Here is a 20,603-nt window from a genome sequence, read left to right as displayed (position 1 = left end):
AGTCAGAATTTGTCAACTGGAGCAGATATTGGACACTAAACATGAATGCTACACACCCATCTATTCACTCCTGAAACAACTAATGCTCTGTTCTTCACACCTCAGAAATGCACGGTTGTTCAAAGTAAACTCATACCGTAACTGCAGCATCAGTAGCTACATGCTCATGTTCCACAGATGATGAAGTAGAGGGAAATGAACAAGAGTCCCTCTCATCCTTAGTGGGTGGAGTGGGTTTCTTTAGACTTGGTTTTGGTGTTACAATTCGAGGCTTTTGGATCTTCCCTCTATTGCCTTTGCTGTCTTCTGCAGATTCAGAATTACTTTTTTTGCAAATTAAAGATAAAAATCCCAGTGGTTTTCGTCCACCCCTGTTCAAAGCAAATATAGTCAGGATGGCATAGGATTGCTCCATAAAAGGAAGATGTAAAATAGCATAGCAGGAATACAGTTCATTACACAGGAAACAAACACACACCTACAGGCAACATGAAAATTCTAACCAAAAAAACCCAAAAATTCATTCTAAGAAAGGCCTTGGTATTACTGAATATTCTAGTACAAGAGTTTTTTTAAAAGTCACAGAGATTCTTGACAATTTTTAAGCCTAACAACAGGAATCTATTATTTGCTGCTAATCCACAGCCAGTAACAAGCTACCAAACTTTCAGAGAGTGGTTCCAAGAAGGATGGAGGCACACTTCTGAAGAACAAACTGAAAATTCTGAGCATCCTTCATGTAATCAATGGAAAACCCAATTCCCATGGATGGGGTTACAGCAGGCTACCTGCTGCAGGGGTTTAGCCTATTTACAGCAGCAAAGCCAGACCAATGAGCTTATGGAAGTCACAGCACTGAGGGAGGTACACAAAGCTTTAACTTTTCATGCTGTTAAGAGTTTACAAATCAGAAAGTAAGCTTTAAGGCAAGGATTCTGGTGTTAATGCATCACTATCAAATTACTGTGGATGTCCCAAATATAAATAGACAATATCGGTACTCACAAACGCATAAGGAAATGAAAAAGTAAATGACAGATTAGTAGAGGCCAGTGGAGCATTACAATCAAAACACTTAAACAGAGGAGCAACAGATGATATGAACTAAAAACATTTAAACAAACAGTACAGAAAGGTATATTTAAAAAATCAAATCAACATATAGATAAGAGGAATATCCTCTGAGCTGCCAAGATTGAAACTCCTTGGGGGAAATTACTTGTGTCAGTCCTAAAAATTCAGTGTGCTCAGTACCGTACCAGTAACAAATCTTACTGGCAGGACAAACACCAAAACAAGTGCATGGGTATATATATTTCACAACATGAGACTTACCTATGGAAAACAACAAATTATCCTAAGTTCCTATCACAGCCAATGGATGCTGGCCTGACAAAAGGCATCTATCATGTCTAAATACACACACAATATGTCAGTAGTGCCCTTCAGTTGATCTACTCATTTAATGAGCAAAATAATGCAAATTTCAAAGCAGAGAGTTTGATGCTTGCTGATTTGCAGTAGAGTATAGATACTATAACTCTTAGCCATGCAGGTCACAAACAATGGTACCGAAAAGATGTCAATATAGAAACATGATCTTTTTTTACAGAACAAGCTGACAAAACACTATTGCAATTACTGCATACCTGAGTAATGGAGTTTTTGAAAATGATGCTAGGCTTCTAGTATGTTCCAACTGTGCAGATTCACGCACATTCTCCTGCTTTCCTTGTCCACTTATTTCTGCTCTTCTGTTAGAGGTTAATCTAGACATAGCCTCTTCTTCCTTTTCGGATGCTGCATTCTCAAGTGGTGCTTTCCGTAAGCTCTCCAAAATCTCAAGCTGGTTTGTCTCAGCCAGTTGTGAAATAGACTCAGACACCAATACAGAAGTAAGTACTTTTTCCTTTGCTGAAGACTCTGTTTTTTGAAAAAGATTCCCTGTAAAAGGAGTTAAGAGTCAAAGACTTCAGTGATAACACAAAAGCCCAGAAAAATGCATTATATAAAAATGGCTTGAACCACTACAACAGAAGGGCTGAATTTTTGTTTAGTTTTACTTGTCTATTTATTTTTATAAATCACCAATACAAATTAAAAGTTCGTGGTCTACTTTTAAAGCCTGAAAGATGATACAGATTTTATGGGAAAATGTAGAAGTGTGGTTTTAAATTTTACAGATCATTGTTCCCCGCCTCATCCTTTATAGCACACCACAGAATTTAGTCTAGTCACCTAGCTGTTTAACCTTCTACAACTTCCCTTAGAACTCTTTTTCAGAGCCAAAATTACAGTTCGCCAAAATTACAGCTCACCAGCTCAGATCAATGAAGACTGCATTGTCAGCAGTTCTGCTTTTTCTCTGTTTCTCTAGAGGCAGATTAAGCTCCTAAACAATTCCGTATTTTTTTCAGTAGAAATGCAAAACAAAATAAATATAAACTATTTTGGCATTGTGTGGGTAAAATGCCAGTTAATACTTTTGATTATTAGTGCACTTTAACAGGTGGAAATATTTGCTTAAGAGAAGATTACATGTTTAGTCAAAAAACCTCTCAAATTTCACCAATAAACTAGTTACAGCAATGCTTTTTAAATCATTATTAATAACCAACATTTATATAATTTGGCACAACTAGTTTATAGCAGAAAGCATGGAATGGTGGTATTAGTGTAGTACCAGGAAAACTTGTTTCTGCTTTTGTATCAGATGGCCTCAGACAGAACTATTTAGCATGACAACCAGTATGAAGTTGTGATGTGTTCACATTCATTATACTTTGGTTTAAAGTTTAAATGTACATACCAGAAGTTACCACTGGCACATCTGTGGATTTAATTGAATAACCCTGTATTTAGAAAAGAAAAAAAAGGGTTTTTTATTGCTTTCAATACAGAAGAGACAATGAAGTTGATAAACTCATATCACACATGCATAGTTCTAAGAGCAGGACTAATACAGAAGACAGTGCAGCATCATTCATCACTTAAGTAATTTCCAAAGCACGCTTTTCAAGGTGTTCTTATGACAAATTACTCAAAACAAGGCTATTGAGATAGGAGATCAAAGAAGGAAGAAGATCCATCCCTTCCTCTGAAAGCTGTCTGAATCATCTGGGGAATTACCACCCATTCATACACCAAGGTACACTATACAGTCCTAGTCCACTTACAAAGATCAATGGCAGCTGCTGCCATAAGCTTGGTCATATTGTAAAAAGACGCAGAAGGATGCTGGAAAGATGGTGGCTTGCTTTCATTAGCAGCTTGCTCTTTTAAACTCGTACCTGTTTTGTTAAGAATCAAACATCTATCTAACAGCTTCTTCATGTACCAGACACAGTACAGATTCAAACTATCACTCAGTGAACCTAGACATCCTGCCAGTCACCCAATATACCTCCGGAGTTGCCTATCCTGCAATGCCATTGTCATAAGGGTGATGCAGAATGAACCAAGTAAGACATATTACCAATCTACTACGAAGTCTAATTAAAAAAATACCCGAGAGCCTACAGATTCTCAAAAAACCCTAATAATAAATAAGCACCCAAAACCTGTTGTAGATTTAAAAACTGAAAACAATCTACAGGTGTTGATTTTCCTTTTAAGTTGTATGGGCATATATAGTACATATTTAAACAACTCACACCATTAAAAAAGAAACATAATTAAAATGCTCTATTATGCGTTATGCATCTACCCCGTGGATGAAAACTCACCAAATTAGGATCTCACCTTATAAGTGGTTTCCAAGCTATTTTCCACTGCAACAGTAGATAGAGTTTTCTTGGAAGGAGGAAAATAATTTTCTTCAAGCTCAGCAGCCAACCGTTTTTGAGCTGTCTGCAACTTTGGAACAGGGTCTACTGCACTCTCTAGTTGTTTGGCTTCCATAGTGTTGTTTAAAGGTCTAGGAACCTTATTAGCTGCAGTTGTCAAGGATCCCACACTGTTTATATATATATGAAATCATTATTGTGACAGTAAAAGAAGCCAAAATTTACTTTGTATAAAGTTTCTGGATGGAAATTACACATGAATCTCTGGTGATACTCTCTCTTGCTTAATGTCAATATTAACTTGTATGTCAATATTAACTTTACTACCAAGAAACAATTTGTTGTGCTATCTGAAGTTAGTTTTTCTAGTAATATTTAATTTAGTTTAGCTGTTCTATTTGAACTCCACTTGGTCTTTCCATATGATGCAAAAATATGAAAACTTATTAACTGCCCTAGAAAAATGCTAAAATACAGTATTATCTATCTGCACAGTTGAGCCCCCATATACTCTATTAATCTCAAAAGACACACACACACACACACACACATATATATATATATATATATATATATATATGTATATATGAGATATACAGAGAAGTAGCAGAGATGAGGAAAATATGGTAAAGCAGTATAGGAACAGCAAAACAAAGCATGCACCGTAACTTAGCCTGTCAGCAATTTTGTTTATCCTAAGTACTTTCACAGAAGTTAGAATTATTACACTGTGTAGCCAGCCTTCACTCAAAGACATATCCTTTCAATAAAGGAATGACATTAGCATCTGATATCACAGGGCAAGATTCTTCATAATTATGTGGAATTGCATCACACTCTAGTTTTGATCTGAGGACTTTCATTAATATAGTATTAGAGTTTGTGGGTTTTTTACTACTTTGCAACAATTCCATTTTTCAGAATGTCTTTTTCCTTTGGTTTTTTTTTTCTCCCAAATGGACTAAGATATTTAGTTCAACTGTAATGTTGACATAAAAATTTTGTTACACTGCATTCAGAGGTACTCTTTGTAAAAGAAATTCAAACCCTTTTGGATTGCAGTAAACAAACCAGCTATTATTCTTTGGAGTAATTAACTAGTTTGTGTTTTCATCTTGTCTGTCTTTTGAACAGAAAATTCAAGACAGTAAGAATTTACATGTTTATCATGTAAACTGTTTATCATGTTTTCCAGAAAACTACCTACATGAAAAATCTGGATGAGCAATTAATAAACAGCTACTCTACAAAACTGTTAAAGTATTGTAAAATACAAACATGCTTAGATTTTTTAATTTCAATTGCTTTGCACTGTAAGTATCTATAAGGCAAAGTAAAGCTCAAGCTGGACAACTGACTTCTACTAAAAAGGAAGACCTACTCTAAAGGGTAAATCAGAATTTCGATGACACCAAAATCCCAGCTAACTAAAACATTAAATTTAAAACATCTACAGAATCTTCCTCAAATCTAATTAGAGCCCTTTTTACTTTCTTAATTCTCTAGCCATCTGTCAAAATTACTTCCTCTTGCATTTCTTCTTCTGAGAAGTTCTAATCTGTACTACACAGTCAGAGAACAATCAAGGTATATACAAAAACTGTTTCACTTTGATAAAAAATAAAGCATTTACCTCTCCACTTCAGTCACAGTTATTTCACTTGCATTTATTGGGCTGATAAGTATTGGGGCTGGTAGTACTGGTTCTGAAGTTTGTTCTACCATAGCAGATGCATCCAACTCTTTTGAGCCAGCTGGGATTTCCACCAATGTTAAAATGAATGTCTGTTCTTCCTCTGGACGTCCATTATCATCATTCACTACTATCGTTTTTTCAGGGAAATAAATAACAACAACAACAAAAAAACACCTATTAATCAAATATAACATAATGCTGTTCTCTTCATGTCCTTCCTACACAGAATACTTTAGAAATTTTAGGCATTCATTTCTCCATTGAAAAATGCACTGAGCATTTTCTTGAGACAATAAGCTTCCTGACTTCCAAGATGAAATACACATCATCATCTCCTGGTGCTTATTCACTGCAGAAGAATCCTGATTACCATTTAGAATGAGGAATATTAAAAATACCTAGTAATGATGAAGATTTTAAAAGGGTGTTCTAGCATTAAAGAGCAATTTGCAGTTTAAAAAACTTATGTCATGGTGGTCAAGTGGCCCTCTGTCTTTAATTGCAACTGTCAGGTATTAAAAATTACTTCCTTAAATGGCAGATGTCTGCTAGTTTGAAGGTAAGCACAGAATTTTTCCTCTCACTACAGATTGGCAGAACAGGACATGAGAAGCATAGTCTTGAATTTAATAGATGAAAAATATAGACAATTTAATCAACAAACAGACATTAACAGGTAACTGCCAGCTGCCATCTGTTAGAATTTAAGGAATAAACATTTGTAAAATTTTCAAAATATGGAAAACAACAACGGTATTCCATTATTTAAGACAGCTCTCAATGAGGTAAAGCTGTTATTCCAACCTCAGCTTCCTTGGATTATTCATCTAATTAAATGGTTTAAGATGCTTCACCCCAAGATTCTTGCAATAATAGAGCATAGACTTCTAAGAATAAGTATTAGCTTGATCTTTTGCAGAAGTTCATGAGTTACAGCTTTGGACTGCAGTTTCCATGTAAAGTAAGTATTCTGGGCTTGTGTCACTGTGACTATCCCGTATGTTAGACAAGTAGTGGTTCCAAACCAACCATTTCAATTTGTTCTAGGGAACAGCAGACATCACCTTCATAACTTTCATCATACTTGATCAGTTAGGCATTAATCTGTTGACTCAGTACAGCCAAAGAAGGAAGTTTGTATTACACTTGTCCACTTCTTTCCCTCTGCTCCACATTTGCACAGTATAGATCTTACACTCACAGAACTCTGACAACGGAATTCACTTGATAAGTTCATGAGCAATTACAGCTCACTAAGCCAATGGAAAACTACACAGTTTCTCACCCTCTGTCATGTTCAGTTTTTGTTGGGTGAGTCAGAGGTACATAAAGGCTAAAAACCATATACTGTACCTACCGCAGGGTAAGCAGCAGGGCAAAGAGAGCAAGTTTCTCTTCCACAGATATTTAAACTTAATGAAAGGCTATTCAAATAGTTCCCAAGTCCAGTTTCTATTAACAAAATGTAAAGACAATAGGCTAGGAAGGGGAATGTCATTATGCTGTGGATCATTATTTGTGTTAATGGAATAGATTAATCATGTCAATGAGAATTTTGATTTTTCTAAAATGAAAATTTTAGGGTTTTAAGTAATCTTTTAGTAAGTACAAGATAAAGAAAATGTGGGCTTTTGCTAACTTTGAATATTATCACATTATACCTGAAGATTCTTCTGTGCTGCTTATGCAACGTTGTTGAGCATCCTGAGTATAAGCTTCATTCTAGAAACAACACAGTTGAAATAAAACAACTTAATAAATCTGGGAAATTACTCTAGGAAACAGGAAGAAACAAAGCACATCAATTACCGAAGATCCAAAAAATCCAATCACATCATCATTATTTCATTTGTCAGTTTTCACTTCTAGCTGTTCTAGGCTGAAGAGTATTAGCCTAACAAGGACAAGAAACACTGGGGAAATATAAAATTTATATGCAGTTTGTTGTGTGTATTGATAGTTTTGTCAAAATAAATTCATACTTCCTACAGCACAATTCTGTCAGAGATGACTCACACAATAAATTGTTCAGTGGTACTAAGAAAGCAGATTCCTTCAACCTTTAACAAACCACTGAGTGCCAAAGAAAAACACAAATCTCTACAGCTCATCTATCTCTTCCCTTCTACAGCTTGTCCCTTTGCTAAAACCAGGAATTAACTGAACCAGCTGACTGAACCAGATGTACTGCAAGCTGCCTCTTCTCATACTCCCTGCACCACGTAAGAGCAACATTATTCTTGCACGTTGTCCTAATATGAAAGCAGCCTTGACACAGTAACCTGCTGCACTCAGGAAACAAGCTCCTATGCATCAACTGTTCCAATGTAATTATGTGCTCATGATCTCAGCCAACACTAAAAACCATGAGGAACTGTGACCAAACCTTTCTCTCAGGACAAAAATAAGGTAACTCTCATTTATACTAGAACACAGACACACAACCCACTGCAAAGAAATGGATGAAAGACATATTGTTTACCCGTGACAACATACATGATGATGATCTAAATTATATAAATATATATATATAATATGCAAAATTTGTGTATGTCATATAATAACATGCATGTAAAGCTCCTAATGGTTTTTTAAATAAATAAGAAAGAGCAATACAAAGGATGCAATTTGTTTTAAACAAAGCAAATTGAAGTGACAATGAATATGCTCCATCCAAGCAGTAACATTTTAACTTTTTAATGTAAGTAAACATAACAGAGGTCACACTGAATGGATACAAAAATCCTAGGTAACTTCTTTCATCAAAACTTCTTAAAATTTCCTCAAAATTTGGATAAAACGTATCACTTATTACTGAAACGTTCTAAACAGAGTTTGCAAAGATTAAATTTGTCTGAAAGATTATTTGGATATGACTCTGGCAAAAAAGCAAGTTTCATTTACCAGCTGAAGTACCAAGTGTTTAGAACTGGTGAGTATATTTGCACTGAAAATCTCTTTATTTACAGAATTTCAAAATCTGGGCACTTCTGGATTGTAATTAAGTTCTTGTTCTTTACCTGAGTAAAGTTGGCTGTACATATATGGTGCTCAAGAGGATAAGGACTCTGCTCAGACAGTTCTTCCCCAGAACTTGGATTTGGACAATCTTCTAGTCCAAGGTGTGATTTTTCAGGTTTTGGTGATGCAGTCAGATGTCTTAAATCTCCTGAATTTCCACAAGCATCTCTTACCTGCTTTTCTGTTCTGCAAAGCACATATGTGGCTAATTTGAACCAATGAAGATACCCTGTGCAAATGCTATTCTGTGTTACAATGTATTTAATATTAGTCACATGTAATTACATAGAAACAAAGCTACATTGTTTTTTACATTATTTTTACAATGTTAGTACATTGTTGTACTAACCAGAATGCATAATCTTTGAACAAATCTACATCAACAATTTCAGGGAAAGGTCTCTGTAATTCCAATAAGGGAGACATTTTTACTGAAAGTACAACCAAGCAGGAAGCTTTATAATCTCATTAACATTTCTAAATGAATCAACTCTTCTTTAACATTTCCTTGCAGTTTCATGAAAAACAGTTAAGCAGAAAGGTAATTCTAAGTTCTGAAATAGCAAACAAAAATTAATATTCTAAAAGCTGTTGCACAACATGCAAGGGAGAAAAGCTTGAAGTCTCAACTGTACACTATCTGTATAAACATACACAGTGTCTGTGAGCATACTTTTCCCATTACAGTCACATACTACACCTGAACTTCAGCTGTGTATTTTAAGAGACGGTAGGAATAAAGCCAGTATTAAATGATGAGTCTTCCTACCTCTCAGATTTGTCTGCTTGCTTGGTAGGTTCCATACTTCTAGATGCAAAGTCATGAATAACTGAAGAATCACTTGCAGCTGGTCTGGTATGTTCTGGTTTTACCTTCTGCATTTCTGCATTATCCCTCAGCGTTACAGGATCTATGTTTTATAAGAATAAAAATTAAAACAATGTCTTTTCAGTCTGTGGGTGTATTACTTTTTACATATAATCTTGTATAAATTAAAGTTTTGTAGTATGTTTATATAGACACATATACATGAATGTGCACATGTATCCTTGTGTCTTATATGTAAGGCAAATACACATATCTCATCTTGCCTTTTCAATTTTGCCAGTGGTATGAATACAAGAGTTTGAAGACTACCTTTTTTGCAACTGCTTTAAGAATACAAAGCCAGCTCTTTCTACCTCCTCTTCTACTTTTAATGGAAGGAAAAGACAGTAATAATAGAAAAAGTACACTGTATTTGACTGTATTTTTGTAATTGGCAGTCATTAATTTAAGTGCCTTACAGGTATTTTAATACCTGCAGGAAAAGCCTGCTATTCAAATTACATTTAATTTCATACTGAAGGGTGTTCTTATGTACATTACATATCATCTGTGAACATAAATGGAAAGTGAAGACTTTCAGCTTTGTTTCATTTCATGAACAGATGTGAAGCTACCAAATAACCATATTCAGAGCCCTAGGGCAAGAAACAGGCTTACCAGTTTGAATTTGCTCTAGTTGTTCCACAAGTACATTTGCATTAAGTATCTCCAGCATTATGTTCTCACTGGACCTCAGTATTGCAGAGGTTGGCTCAGACTCCAGGCATCCACCTCCTGTCAGTCTCATATTCACCACAGGCAAAGAGCTACCACTACAAGTAAAAAGAAAAATGTCATCAACATAGTCCCTGATTTTTAACAGTTAATGAATATATAAGAGATATGGGGTAGATCAGACAATGAAGACTTGAAATGCAGGCTGCAACTGGCAGAGAAAACAAAAGACTACCCGGCAGGATAAAAAAATAAAAATCATCTGCAAATTGAAACATACAAGGTATGCTGCAAACTAGGTGTGTTTCTAATGTAAAGGAATTTTTAAAAAAAGAAAAATTGAAATGTTTAAATAACAGGAGAAGATCAGAAATCTAATATATATTACATGGTAGTAAATTCTGGTTTAATAATATAATTAAGCTGGATGAAAAATAAATTATTTTGGAGAAATATTTTTCAAAGAGCATAATCTCATACTTTATTCAAGCAGTCAATAAGTTAAACAGTCTTTCAAATAATATATGATCACCAGCAGATGTTTCTCTGGGAGAGTGTCCCACTAAGCTGTCTCGTAATTCACAAATGCAGAAATTTTTAAATAAAGTCAATCACTAAAACCATAATGATGGAAGATCAACTGGTTTCCTGCCATCCCTTTCCTCTAAATCTTTATCTGTATCCCACAGCAGCAGTGACACTTAACTGATTTGCCTTGGTCTGATTAGCTGTAGAGAACTCTGCAAGAAAGAGCTTAATCATTAAGAGTGATCCAGTACATAATTAGTCTGCATATTTTTTTTTCTCCCCCTCTTCCCTGGGTAAACGTAATTTCATGACAGAAAACCCAGTTGTAGATACCCAAAATTACATACAAACACTTCACGAAAGTAGTAAGAAAGAGATGAGAGGAGTTTTTGCAGATTACATAGTAAATTACATAACCTGAGAAACTTTTATTTGAGCAAGACTGCTTGCAAAACAATAAAAATACCAGAAAGTACCCAGGAGAAGTAAGCAGTGCCAGAGGATCTCACTCACTAAAGAAAATGAAGTAGTAATTTAACCTGGTATCAGTAGCATCCATCTCTGAATATTCTTCTACACCTATTTTTGTGCCAGTGATTTGATGATCTACATTGATGTTGCTTCCATCCTCAGAAGGCAGAAGTTCCTTGATAGAAGTATCTGAAGCAAGCAAATACTGACAAGAAGTTCTATTTTCTTTGGAGTAGGTGTGAATTACAAGGCTATGAGCTGTGTCCAGGTAATTTTGAGCAGGTAACATGTGTGTCTGTTCTGGTTATAACAATAAACAGAATGGGAAAACTTAATTTAAAACTCAAGTTTGGCATGTATATAAAGCTATATAACTTCAAGCCTCATTTAACTAAGTTTGTATTGTCCAAAGACACACATTCAAATCCCAGATAAACGCAGTCGTAAGAGTACACTTTTTGTAAGTGTAAGAACACAAAAACTAACATTCAGCTAATGAAAGCAGATCATAAATGCTACAACAAACCTGATAATTTCAGGTTGTAGTTAGTTGGGATGAAAAGGCAGTGCTTCACATCAAAGGTCTGAAAAGATCACTAAAAGTTACAGGTATTTAAGCTTGATCCCTTTCTTTTGTCCAGTTTATGTGCCCAGATCAATTTAAACATGTGCCTCCTAAAACAGGTCACAGAAACAACTTTCTAGCAGTGATAGAGTTGGCAGTATTCAGTAGGGTGCCTGCCCCTTTCCAGCATTGGCTGGACTCACTATATGTTACAATGCAACAGGACTGAAAGCATAGAAGACTCTTGTCCTCCTGCTATGCAGCAGCATGTGGAAGAGCTTTGCAGCTCCATTCTTCCTTAGGTGGACCCAGAAAGCATGAGAGCAAGGCTTTGTCCCATAAATCAGATCATACCTTCAGTGCTTGTTTTTAACTGGAAATTTGGATCACCCATTGCAAGTAAAGTCATAGCAGCTTCAGTGCTTCCATCGTTAATTCCTGTGAAGTAGTTCATACACGTTAGAAGACACAAGCACATTAACCGGAAATTCACGTACCCATATTAAAAAAGTATTTGACACTACCACCAATACAGTGAAGTACGTAATTTTTAAATTGACCTTATTTATAAATCAAAATGCTTGTAGACAAGGAGCCATTCTCATCCAGTTAATTCAAAAAAACACTGAGCAGCAACATGACTGCCTTTAAGGGTGTACTGGATACAGGTGGCAAGGTGTTAACAGCAGGGGCCTGCCCTGGATACAGCCAGTTCCAGCTAACCCACTGCAGGACAAAGTTGAGCCTGTCAGCCAAGATGGTGGCACCTTTGGAAACGTATTTTAAGAAAGGGGGAAATGTGTACATAGGTAGCAAGTCAACAAGGAAATACATGAGCAAGATTGTTTCATATCTACCTTTGTCCACATCTGGATTTTCATGTATGATTGTTTCCTTAAACACAAAGAAAAACAATATCAAAGTTCTATATAAAATGACCCCATAATTTTTATTTAATGCTTATATGTAAATTATGTGCCCACAAGTTACCCTGGTTTTAAGGCTAACAATATTTACTAAGTTTTCCCACAGGTGTACCTCACATCTGTGTGGGACAGGTACCAGTCTAATAACCTACACAGTTACATTCAGATATGGCAACAAGACTGCTGAAATAGCTTTGTATGATCAATGAAACAAACAAAAGACATTCTTACACATGTTGAGGTGCTTTCTTCTTCCCTCTGTACTACTGGTTGGATAGAAGCACAAGAAAGACTTTCAGCATAAGCAGCAACCTCCACATCAGGGATATTCACAGGTATTTCCAACTAAAAAAGTAATTTTACAAGTATTTCAGTTCATCAGATGCAAAAGAAAATCTGTCAAATGCTAATTTTTATAAACGTCACATATTTAACAAATGATCAACATCTAGAGAGGAATCCTTTGCAAAAATCATACCTTCTGATTTGGGAAGGAAACAGTGGTATGAACAGAAGGCAGAACAGGTACTGCTACCTGCAGCTAAGTGGAAGTATCAGACACCCTAAGGCCTTGTTTCTAGTCACTCACTTCTCCACTGAACTAAGTTATGCAGGTGAGATCTTTTATAGTGACTGTTTACCTCAAATGGGTTTTCTTAGTTTTTACTATTTTTCTGCTTTTTAAGTCTTCAGGACAGAAAAACAATACAGACTTATTTCCAAAGCAAGATATGGACACAAAGAATATGCAGAATATTTCTATATGCAGACACATAGAACCACACCCACTCACCATTTCACCTATTTTTTTTTTCCTTTTTCAGCATTGTATTTTCACTGAAAACTTTAGATATTTGACATTTTCAGAAACGAGGGCTTGAAATTTGATGGAAAGTTCATGGTATTTCCAGGGAAGTTCTCACAGAAAACACTGTTCAATCTGGGTTGCTCTTAAAGGCTTGCACTTTACAGACTTTTGACTGACCAATTTAATTTTAAAACAGCTAGGTCCTTGGGTATTTAAACACATTCCTCACTAGTACTCACATCTCCTCAGTGTTAAAACTAGGCAATTTGATTGTAATCCCCATACATTAGATATATTCCAGATCTCTGAAATAAAAGGATTCAGCAAAAGTTTCCATACAGCAACATTGCTGCTTATTATTGTTCTAGAAATCCCTTTATGTTTTGAATGAGTTCTAAATTATTCTGCTGTTTCGCCTGGAGAAAGAAACAATATGATTCATTCAGGAGACAATAAAGAGGATTTCAATGGGCAAAGAGAGGAAGAGGACTAGCAGTAGTAGTATGCAAAAAAGCACTAGAAAGCAAAAAGCACTGAAGTGAATGGAAAGTAGTGAAGACAGAAATAATAGAAACATGTCTTCTACTGGACAGTGTAAGACCTAGGCATTATACAAATGGTATGAAATAAAGGATGAAGCTTGTACTGGCCATGCCTAGGATGAAGTTAATTTTCTTCATACCAGCCCACATAATCCCAGTCTTTACAACAGGGTTAGTAACACACCAGTGTTTTTACTATTCCTGCACAATGTCAAAGCTTTTTTCCTATTCTCTTACCCAGCAAGGAGGCCAGGGGTAAGCAAGGGGTCAGGAGAGCACTCAGCTAGCACAGCTGACCCAAGCTGATCAAAAGCAAATGCTGTATCATTTCATGACATGCTCAGGAATAAAAGCCCAGGGAAAGGAAGGAGAAGAGGAGGCCATTTGTGGTTACAGCATTTGTCTTCCAAAGTTACTCTTACACAGACTGAGGCCCTGATTTCCAGGAAGTAACCTAACAATGGAAAGCAGCACACAAACTCCTTATTTTGTTTTTTATTTATATGCAGCTTTTCCTTCATGTATGTGACTGCCTTTATATCAATAGAGAAATCTTCTTGCCCTCCTAATTTCTCCTTGTCCCACAGGAAAAGGGACTAAGTAACCAGCTGTGTGTGTCTGGCTGCTGGTCAGGTCAGCCTACCTGACAGTTAAGTTTCTTGGCAAGGGAGACATGACATACAGAAACATTTTCCTCATACCCTCATTTCCTAACATTCAAACATGGAATTGAAGTACTCCATTTGATCCATCTTGGGCCTCAAAACACATGGACAAGCATCGAGTCTGGGCCTATATTCAATCCCAATAAACAAACAGGTGAGTTCCCTGCCAACCTATATACAGTTTGTAAACATTATTACACAACCAGATTTTAGGCTGATGCAGTATTAAGCTCAGAACCAAATGTATGTGCCAAGTAAGATCCCTACTACTCTCAACACCATTCTTAAACTGAAGTCTTATAAAATCCAAATACCCAGATATACAGTTAGAATAAAATATTTTTAAACAATCAGAACAAAATTACATATGCAGAACCCAGCTACACAATACCTCCTCCACAGTTTCCTGTATCTGCACAGGAACTGGTTTTGGAGATCGAAGACCTATAGGAACAAATGCTGGAGCCTTGTTTACTTCCTCTGATGCAAAGCATTCATCTTCATCATCAAGCTCAAAGTCATCTGCTTCGTCATCCTCCTCCTCTTGAGAAGCCCGGAGGGTAACAAAGGTTATCTTTGAACTTCTAGGTTCCTTCCCAGATTTTCTTCCCTGTGTTGTTTTCAAACTTTTGTCTCTGGTAACACTCAGTTTAGCTTCTTGCCTTTGACGCCCCTTCTCACTGCAATCAGCCTCACATTCAGAGGCAGAAGAAGTAGCAGGTTTTGGCTCCAACACATGTTCTGGCAGTGCTGTCTGTTTTGATGATCTCCTGAACTGCCTTCTAGAGTACAAAACAAAAACAATGAAATCCAAAAGATTCCAAAGAGAGGGATACTACAAATCAAAAACTCAATTAAAAAAAAAGTTATCATTGTGACCAACAAAGCAAACTGCTTACTTCTTAACTTAACAGTGCCAAATAAGCATTTAATCAGAAATTTAATTTCTTCCGTGTGTATAAGGTACTTACTGCAAATATGAATTAAGCAGCTTCAAAAGGCTAGAAATGTTCACAATTAAACTTGCAAGATACACAATTCTTTGATTAGGAAAGTGAGATGAAATAATGAAAATGAAATAATTTTAATTTTGAGAGATGTGGAAGTCACATACTTTTTAAGTCATAGGAACACTTCCAGTTGTCTTTTGCTAAAGCTAGACTAGAAGCCTTAAATTATGATACTTTAATTGAACAGACTATTGTTTACAAACTGAAACTGTCAGGTGATAACTACTTATCTGCTTTGATTTCTCGGACAGCATTCTCTTCAATGATAGTTACCTACAGTTTCCTTCTTCAAAATCCTGGGCACAGCCACTCTGAGTACCAAAATCAATGACCAACTTCCCCCCCAAAGTATCCTCCTTGGTAAACTGGTGGAGAGCGGAAGCAAATGGCAGCGGAGGACACAACTAGCACAAAGTTTCTCCTTAGGTTAATCCCACAATCCCTGTGCCCCCAAATATGAGTACTCTCATGTCAGGAATTTCTGTTGAAACCATGGGATGGACTGGTGGGAGTGCTGGCTGTGTTCATTTCATGAGAATACAGGCAGAGTAAGAGACAAAGGAGTATCTGCCAAATTCAGATGGAAGACATAAAAACTGACATGCTGCATGCACTCACACATGGCAGAACTACGGCCAATGGTTATCAATCAACTGAGTTTGGTTTATAAAGCAAAACAGTTGTTTTACCTTGTGAGACTGTCTGAACGCTTCTCCTGTAAGTTAGAAAGCTGAGAATCATTATCTTGTTCTACGTGTCTCTCACTCTCTGACGATATCCCAGGAGACTGGAGTGTAATGTCCTCCCTGATTCTCTTATGAGACTTTTCTTCAACATTCTCTGCAAAATTGTGTTTCCTTGTAGCTTCTACGAAGGATCTAGCTTCCACTGTATTACTGGAGTTTTCCTGAACAGAGGAGATAATTACTACAGTATGAAGTGTCAAACATTTGTAACTGGTTTTGGTGACTTAAAGAACTTAGTTTGAAGATCTTGAGAACATGCCCAGCTGTCATCTCTTCCTCATTGTCTTTAATGTTGGGCTCTATAGCAGAAGTGTCATTAATTGGTATTATCTACGACACCTGAATTCCCAGTGCTGCTGGTAATAAATAGACTAACACCATGTTCAATTTATCAAGAACAACAACTCTTTAGCAGCTGGAAAGATTACTAATTTTCTAAAATTGCCTATTAATTTAAAGAACAATTTGCAGGAGCAAAAGTTTTTTTTCCTGACTTAGAAACAAGGTAGGAAGAAAAAACAATCACACTTTATATAAAAGCATTTAAAAATGGAGACAAACATCAGCAACCATAGTTCTGTCAACTATGGATACTTGGCTAAAAGAATATGTTAACTAGAAGTTTTAGTCGTCCATATAACAAATAGGGAACATTAGATAAACTTGACTCAGTTATCACAGCATTAGGAAGAGACAGAACTAGTCTGGGCTAATGTAAGCCTGCTGAGCAAATTTAAGGTCTGAACTTTGTTGATGCTCATTTTAATTTCTAAGTATACTAATACAGATTTTAGATAGTATCTGAAATTACGTAACTGCCTTATTTTCCATTATTCAATGAATAACAAACAGTAAATTATTTTTTAACAGCATCAGCATATATTTAATGTAAATTTCTGATCATATAAACCATCAAACTTAAGACAACACTGTATAATAGGTATTTCCACAGGTTTTACATTCTAATTCCATTTATTCAGCATAGTTTTCAATAGTGAATTAAAAAAAAAAATTAAATAAGTACATTAACCTTTTCCAGCCACATACTGGATTTCTGTGCCACCTATCTTTTGAAGAATTTGGGCCAAATGACTGAGGTATAACTGGCTCAAAATACACAATCAGCACTTACCCCTGACGCACATGTTTTTAATAACAACAAAAACTCTTCATTTCTCTCAGGATTGTCCTCTTCTCTGTTTTCACACTCTTCAGTATAATCTCTTTTCCTAGTAAGTCTCAGTAGATCTGGCCTTGGGTTCCAGGGGGATTCCCTTGCTGTCTGTTCACTTTCTTCTCCAGAACTTAATTTATCACTGGACCTACAAAAATATGTTTAAACTTTTACTTCTGAAGAACTACAAAGTACACTCTACAATCTTGGCTTACTATCAGATATTTAGTACTTCTAGCTAGAAATGAACTTGTGTTTTGAATTTTTATTTGCTTAGTTGGCTGCATGTAAAAAAAACCACAAAGGAAGAAAAAAACCCACTGTATAAGGGAGATAAATTGTCTGCAGCAGTAGACCTTCCTGATTCGTCTTGGGAAAGGTTTTAGGAAAAAAAAGAACAGTAGGTCAGATGGATTGGAAAGTGTCAGCTTTACCAACATAGATCTCCAAAATTAAGCAGCCATAGGAACATTATATTCACTAATTCCAGTGCTCAAGGTTCTACTGCTTTTAAAAAGGGTACAATTCTTACATCTGTTCAGATCAGTAAGACAGAAATCTTGGCCTTTCTAAACTCATGGCTTGAGAAAAAGGGACTAAGAATAATCCAGAAGAATACAATTTAGTCAGCCTCATCTCAGTCCCTAGGAAAGTGATGGAATAGCTAAATCTGGAAACTACTTCCAACCTCACTTGAAGAAGACAGCACAGATTTGTAACTGGAAAGTTATGCATAATCAGCTTGGTAACATCTTTCAATAAAATGACTGGCTTGATAAATGAAGGAAGAGCAGTATATAGTGTCTGCCTGGACTCCAGTAAGGCTTGTAGCACCATTGAACCCTGTCTCTTCTAACATGCCGATAAGTGAGCTGATGAAGTATAGACTGAAAGTACACTAAAAACTGAGAGAGTTGTCAGGTTCTGAGATTTGTGATCAGTGACAAAAAGTCCAGCTGGAAATCAACAACCAACACTGCCCCATGGATTAATACTGTATCAACTACTGTCCGGTACCTCCACAAATGATCTGGATGATGGAGCAGAGTGTAACCTTGCCAAGATTACAGATTAGGCAGATCTAGAAGGAATTGCTTCCTAAGGACAGAGACACCCAAAGGTTATACTGGCCTCCAGAGGGACCTGGAGAGGCTGGAGAAGTGGGCTGACGGGAACCTCAGGAAGTTCAGCATAGGGAGATGCAAAGTCCTGCACCAAGGGAGGAACAACCCCAGGCAACAGTGCATCCTGCAAGCCACCCAGCTGGAAAGCAGCTTTGCAGAAAAAAACCCAGCTGTCCTGGTGGTCTCTGAGTTGAACATGAACCAGGAAAGTGATGTGGCTGCACAAACAGCTAATGATGACCTGGGCTGCAGCAGGAGAAGTGTTGCCAGCAGGAAGTGTTGCCAGCAGGCCAAGGGAGGTGAACCTAGCCCCTTGTTCAGCACTGGTGAAGCCACACCTGAAGACTGACCAGTTCTGGGCTCCCTGGTTGGAGAGACCTGGACACACTGGAGACAGCCCCCGAAAGGGTCACACAGATGGTAAAGGGCAGGAAGCATCTCTTCTAAGACAAAAAGCTGAAGGAGCAGGAACTGTTCAACCTGGAGAGAAAGCTCAGGGGAAACCTTCTCTGAAGGATCTGAAGAGATCCCTTTTCAACAGTTCCACAAAAACCCAAGGGGAGGGTGCAAACAGGACAGAGCCAGGCTCTTTCCAGGGGAGCCCAGTGACAGGACAAGAGACAACGGGCAAACAGTGCAAGAAAGGAGATTCCTTCTGAACCTCCTGAACCTTCTGAACAATTAAAGCAGGAAATACTTTTTCACTCTGTGAGTTACCAAGCACTGGCACAGGCTGCCCAGAGAGACTGTTGAGCTGTGGAGTCTCTGTCCTTGGCAAGATTGAGAAGCCGTCTGGACACAGTATTGGGCAACCAGCTCCGGGCACCTTGACTGGGGGCCTGGACCAGAAGACTTCTAAGAGATCCTTCCACCCTCAACCATTCTGTGAGTTTGTGAAAGTCCACTGTCATAGAGAACAAGAAGATTGTCAAGTAAGACCCTCGTCTTTTTAGCACAGAGACTCTGGGACATGATTTTAACAAAACTTATGGAAGTCATTTTAGAGCCTTTTAGGGACAGATACAAACTACAAGTTCATTCCAGAAAACAGCAAATTGTAAAATAAATTGATTTGGGGCTGCTCTGTGTAAGTTAAGACTGAGCAAAACATAGCTTATAGCGTAACCCACTCATGCTGCATACATTACAAGCATCATCATAGGAAGTTCATCTACTGGAAAGATAAAATGAAGAGACTCAGGATATATCTTACAGAAACATAAAATGAGCTTGCTGTCTTCTTGCCAGCTCTCAATTGTAAGGAATGCAGATGGCACTCGCTCAGTCTTTGGTCTACATTCACGGTTCACTGGACCTCAAGAATTTATTAGTGAGAAATTCAGACAGCAAAGCCTGATTACTTGCTTCTGCTCTCACCCATTAAATGCCTTCTAAAAAGGAAAACAACCTTGGGAAAAAAACCCTAATCCTGTTAATAACTGTTCTATTAATTAAGAACGCCACCTAGTGACTTTCACAGCATATAGTAGGTAACAACTAGTACAGATCAAAGCCTGTGCTTCCAAAAGCAAGTGCTGTATCTGGACAAATTTTTTAAAGTGCTGTCATGGCTTAACAACAGTTGACAAGTAAGTGCCATGCAGTCCGTCTCCAAACCCCAGGAAGGAGGAGAATTGGAAAGACAACCTTGTGGGTTTAGATATGAACAGTTTAATAATCATAACAAATCAAAATATAAAATAACAAAAAGGAGAGGCAGACACACAGACAGAGGGGAATAAAATGCAAGGTAACAAGTGATGCCCAACTGCTCACTGCTTGCTGACTGACACCCAGCCCATCCCCAAGTAGTGTTCAGCCCCTGGCCAGGTCCCTCCAATTTATGGAGTGTGCATGATGTTCCACAGTACAGAATATCCTTTTGGACAGTTCACATCAGCTGTTCTGGCTGTGCTCCCTCTAAGCTGCTTATGCAACTCCTCACTGGCAGACCATGAGACACTGAGAAGTCCTCAACTCAGGGTAAGCACTGCTCAAC

General features: G+C 37.2%; 1 protein-coding gene across 2 annotated transcripts in view; it reads right to left on the bottom strand.

Annotated features, from left to right (window-relative positions):
- The window catches only part of BDP1 (BDP1 general transcription factor IIIB subunit), a 52,063-nt gene that overhangs the window by 3,753 nt on the left and 27,707 nt on the right, over positions 1 to 20,603 (bottom strand). The window contains exons 26-41 of one of the 2 annotated variants that reach the window (XM_031507462.2): positions 17,439 to 17,628; positions 16,250 to 16,467; positions 14,942 to 15,332; positions 12,767 to 12,880; positions 12,467 to 12,503; positions 11,964 to 12,047; positions 11,113 to 11,344; positions 9,989 to 10,143; positions 9,272 to 9,413; positions 8,502 to 8,688; positions 7,143 to 7,203; positions 5,419 to 5,608; positions 3,742 to 3,955; positions 2,810 to 2,852; positions 1,650 to 1,944; positions 137 to 371 (exon numbers count right to left, since the gene is read on the bottom strand). In XM_031507462.2, the coding sequence (XP_031363322.2) occupies positions 137 to 371; positions 1,650 to 1,944; positions 2,810 to 2,852; positions 3,742 to 3,955; positions 5,419 to 5,608; positions 7,143 to 7,203; positions 8,502 to 8,688; positions 9,272 to 9,413; positions 9,989 to 10,143; positions 11,113 to 11,344; positions 11,964 to 12,047; positions 12,467 to 12,503; positions 12,767 to 12,880; positions 14,942 to 15,332; positions 16,250 to 16,467; positions 17,439 to 17,628 (2,788 nt within the window). The remainder of the gene's footprint in view (positions 1 to 136; positions 372 to 1,649; positions 1,945 to 2,809; positions 2,853 to 3,741; positions 3,956 to 5,418; positions 5,609 to 7,142; positions 7,204 to 8,501; positions 8,689 to 9,271; positions 9,414 to 9,988; positions 10,144 to 11,112; positions 11,345 to 11,963; positions 12,048 to 12,466; positions 12,504 to 12,766; positions 12,881 to 14,941; positions 15,333 to 16,249; positions 16,468 to 17,438; positions 17,629 to 20,603) is intronic. The other variant, XM_077789999.1, reaches the window with a different exon arrangement.

This window comes from Lonchura striata, chromosome Z (assembly GCF_046129695.1).
Source record: "Lonchura striata isolate bLonStr1 chromosome Z, bLonStr1.mat, whole genome shotgun sequence".
Classification (NCBI taxonomy): domain Eukaryota; kingdom Metazoa; phylum Chordata; class Aves; order Passeriformes; family Estrildidae; genus Lonchura; species Lonchura striata.
The sequence above is the reverse complement of the archived record's forward strand: the minus strand, read 5'-3'. Positions and strand labels throughout refer to the sequence as shown.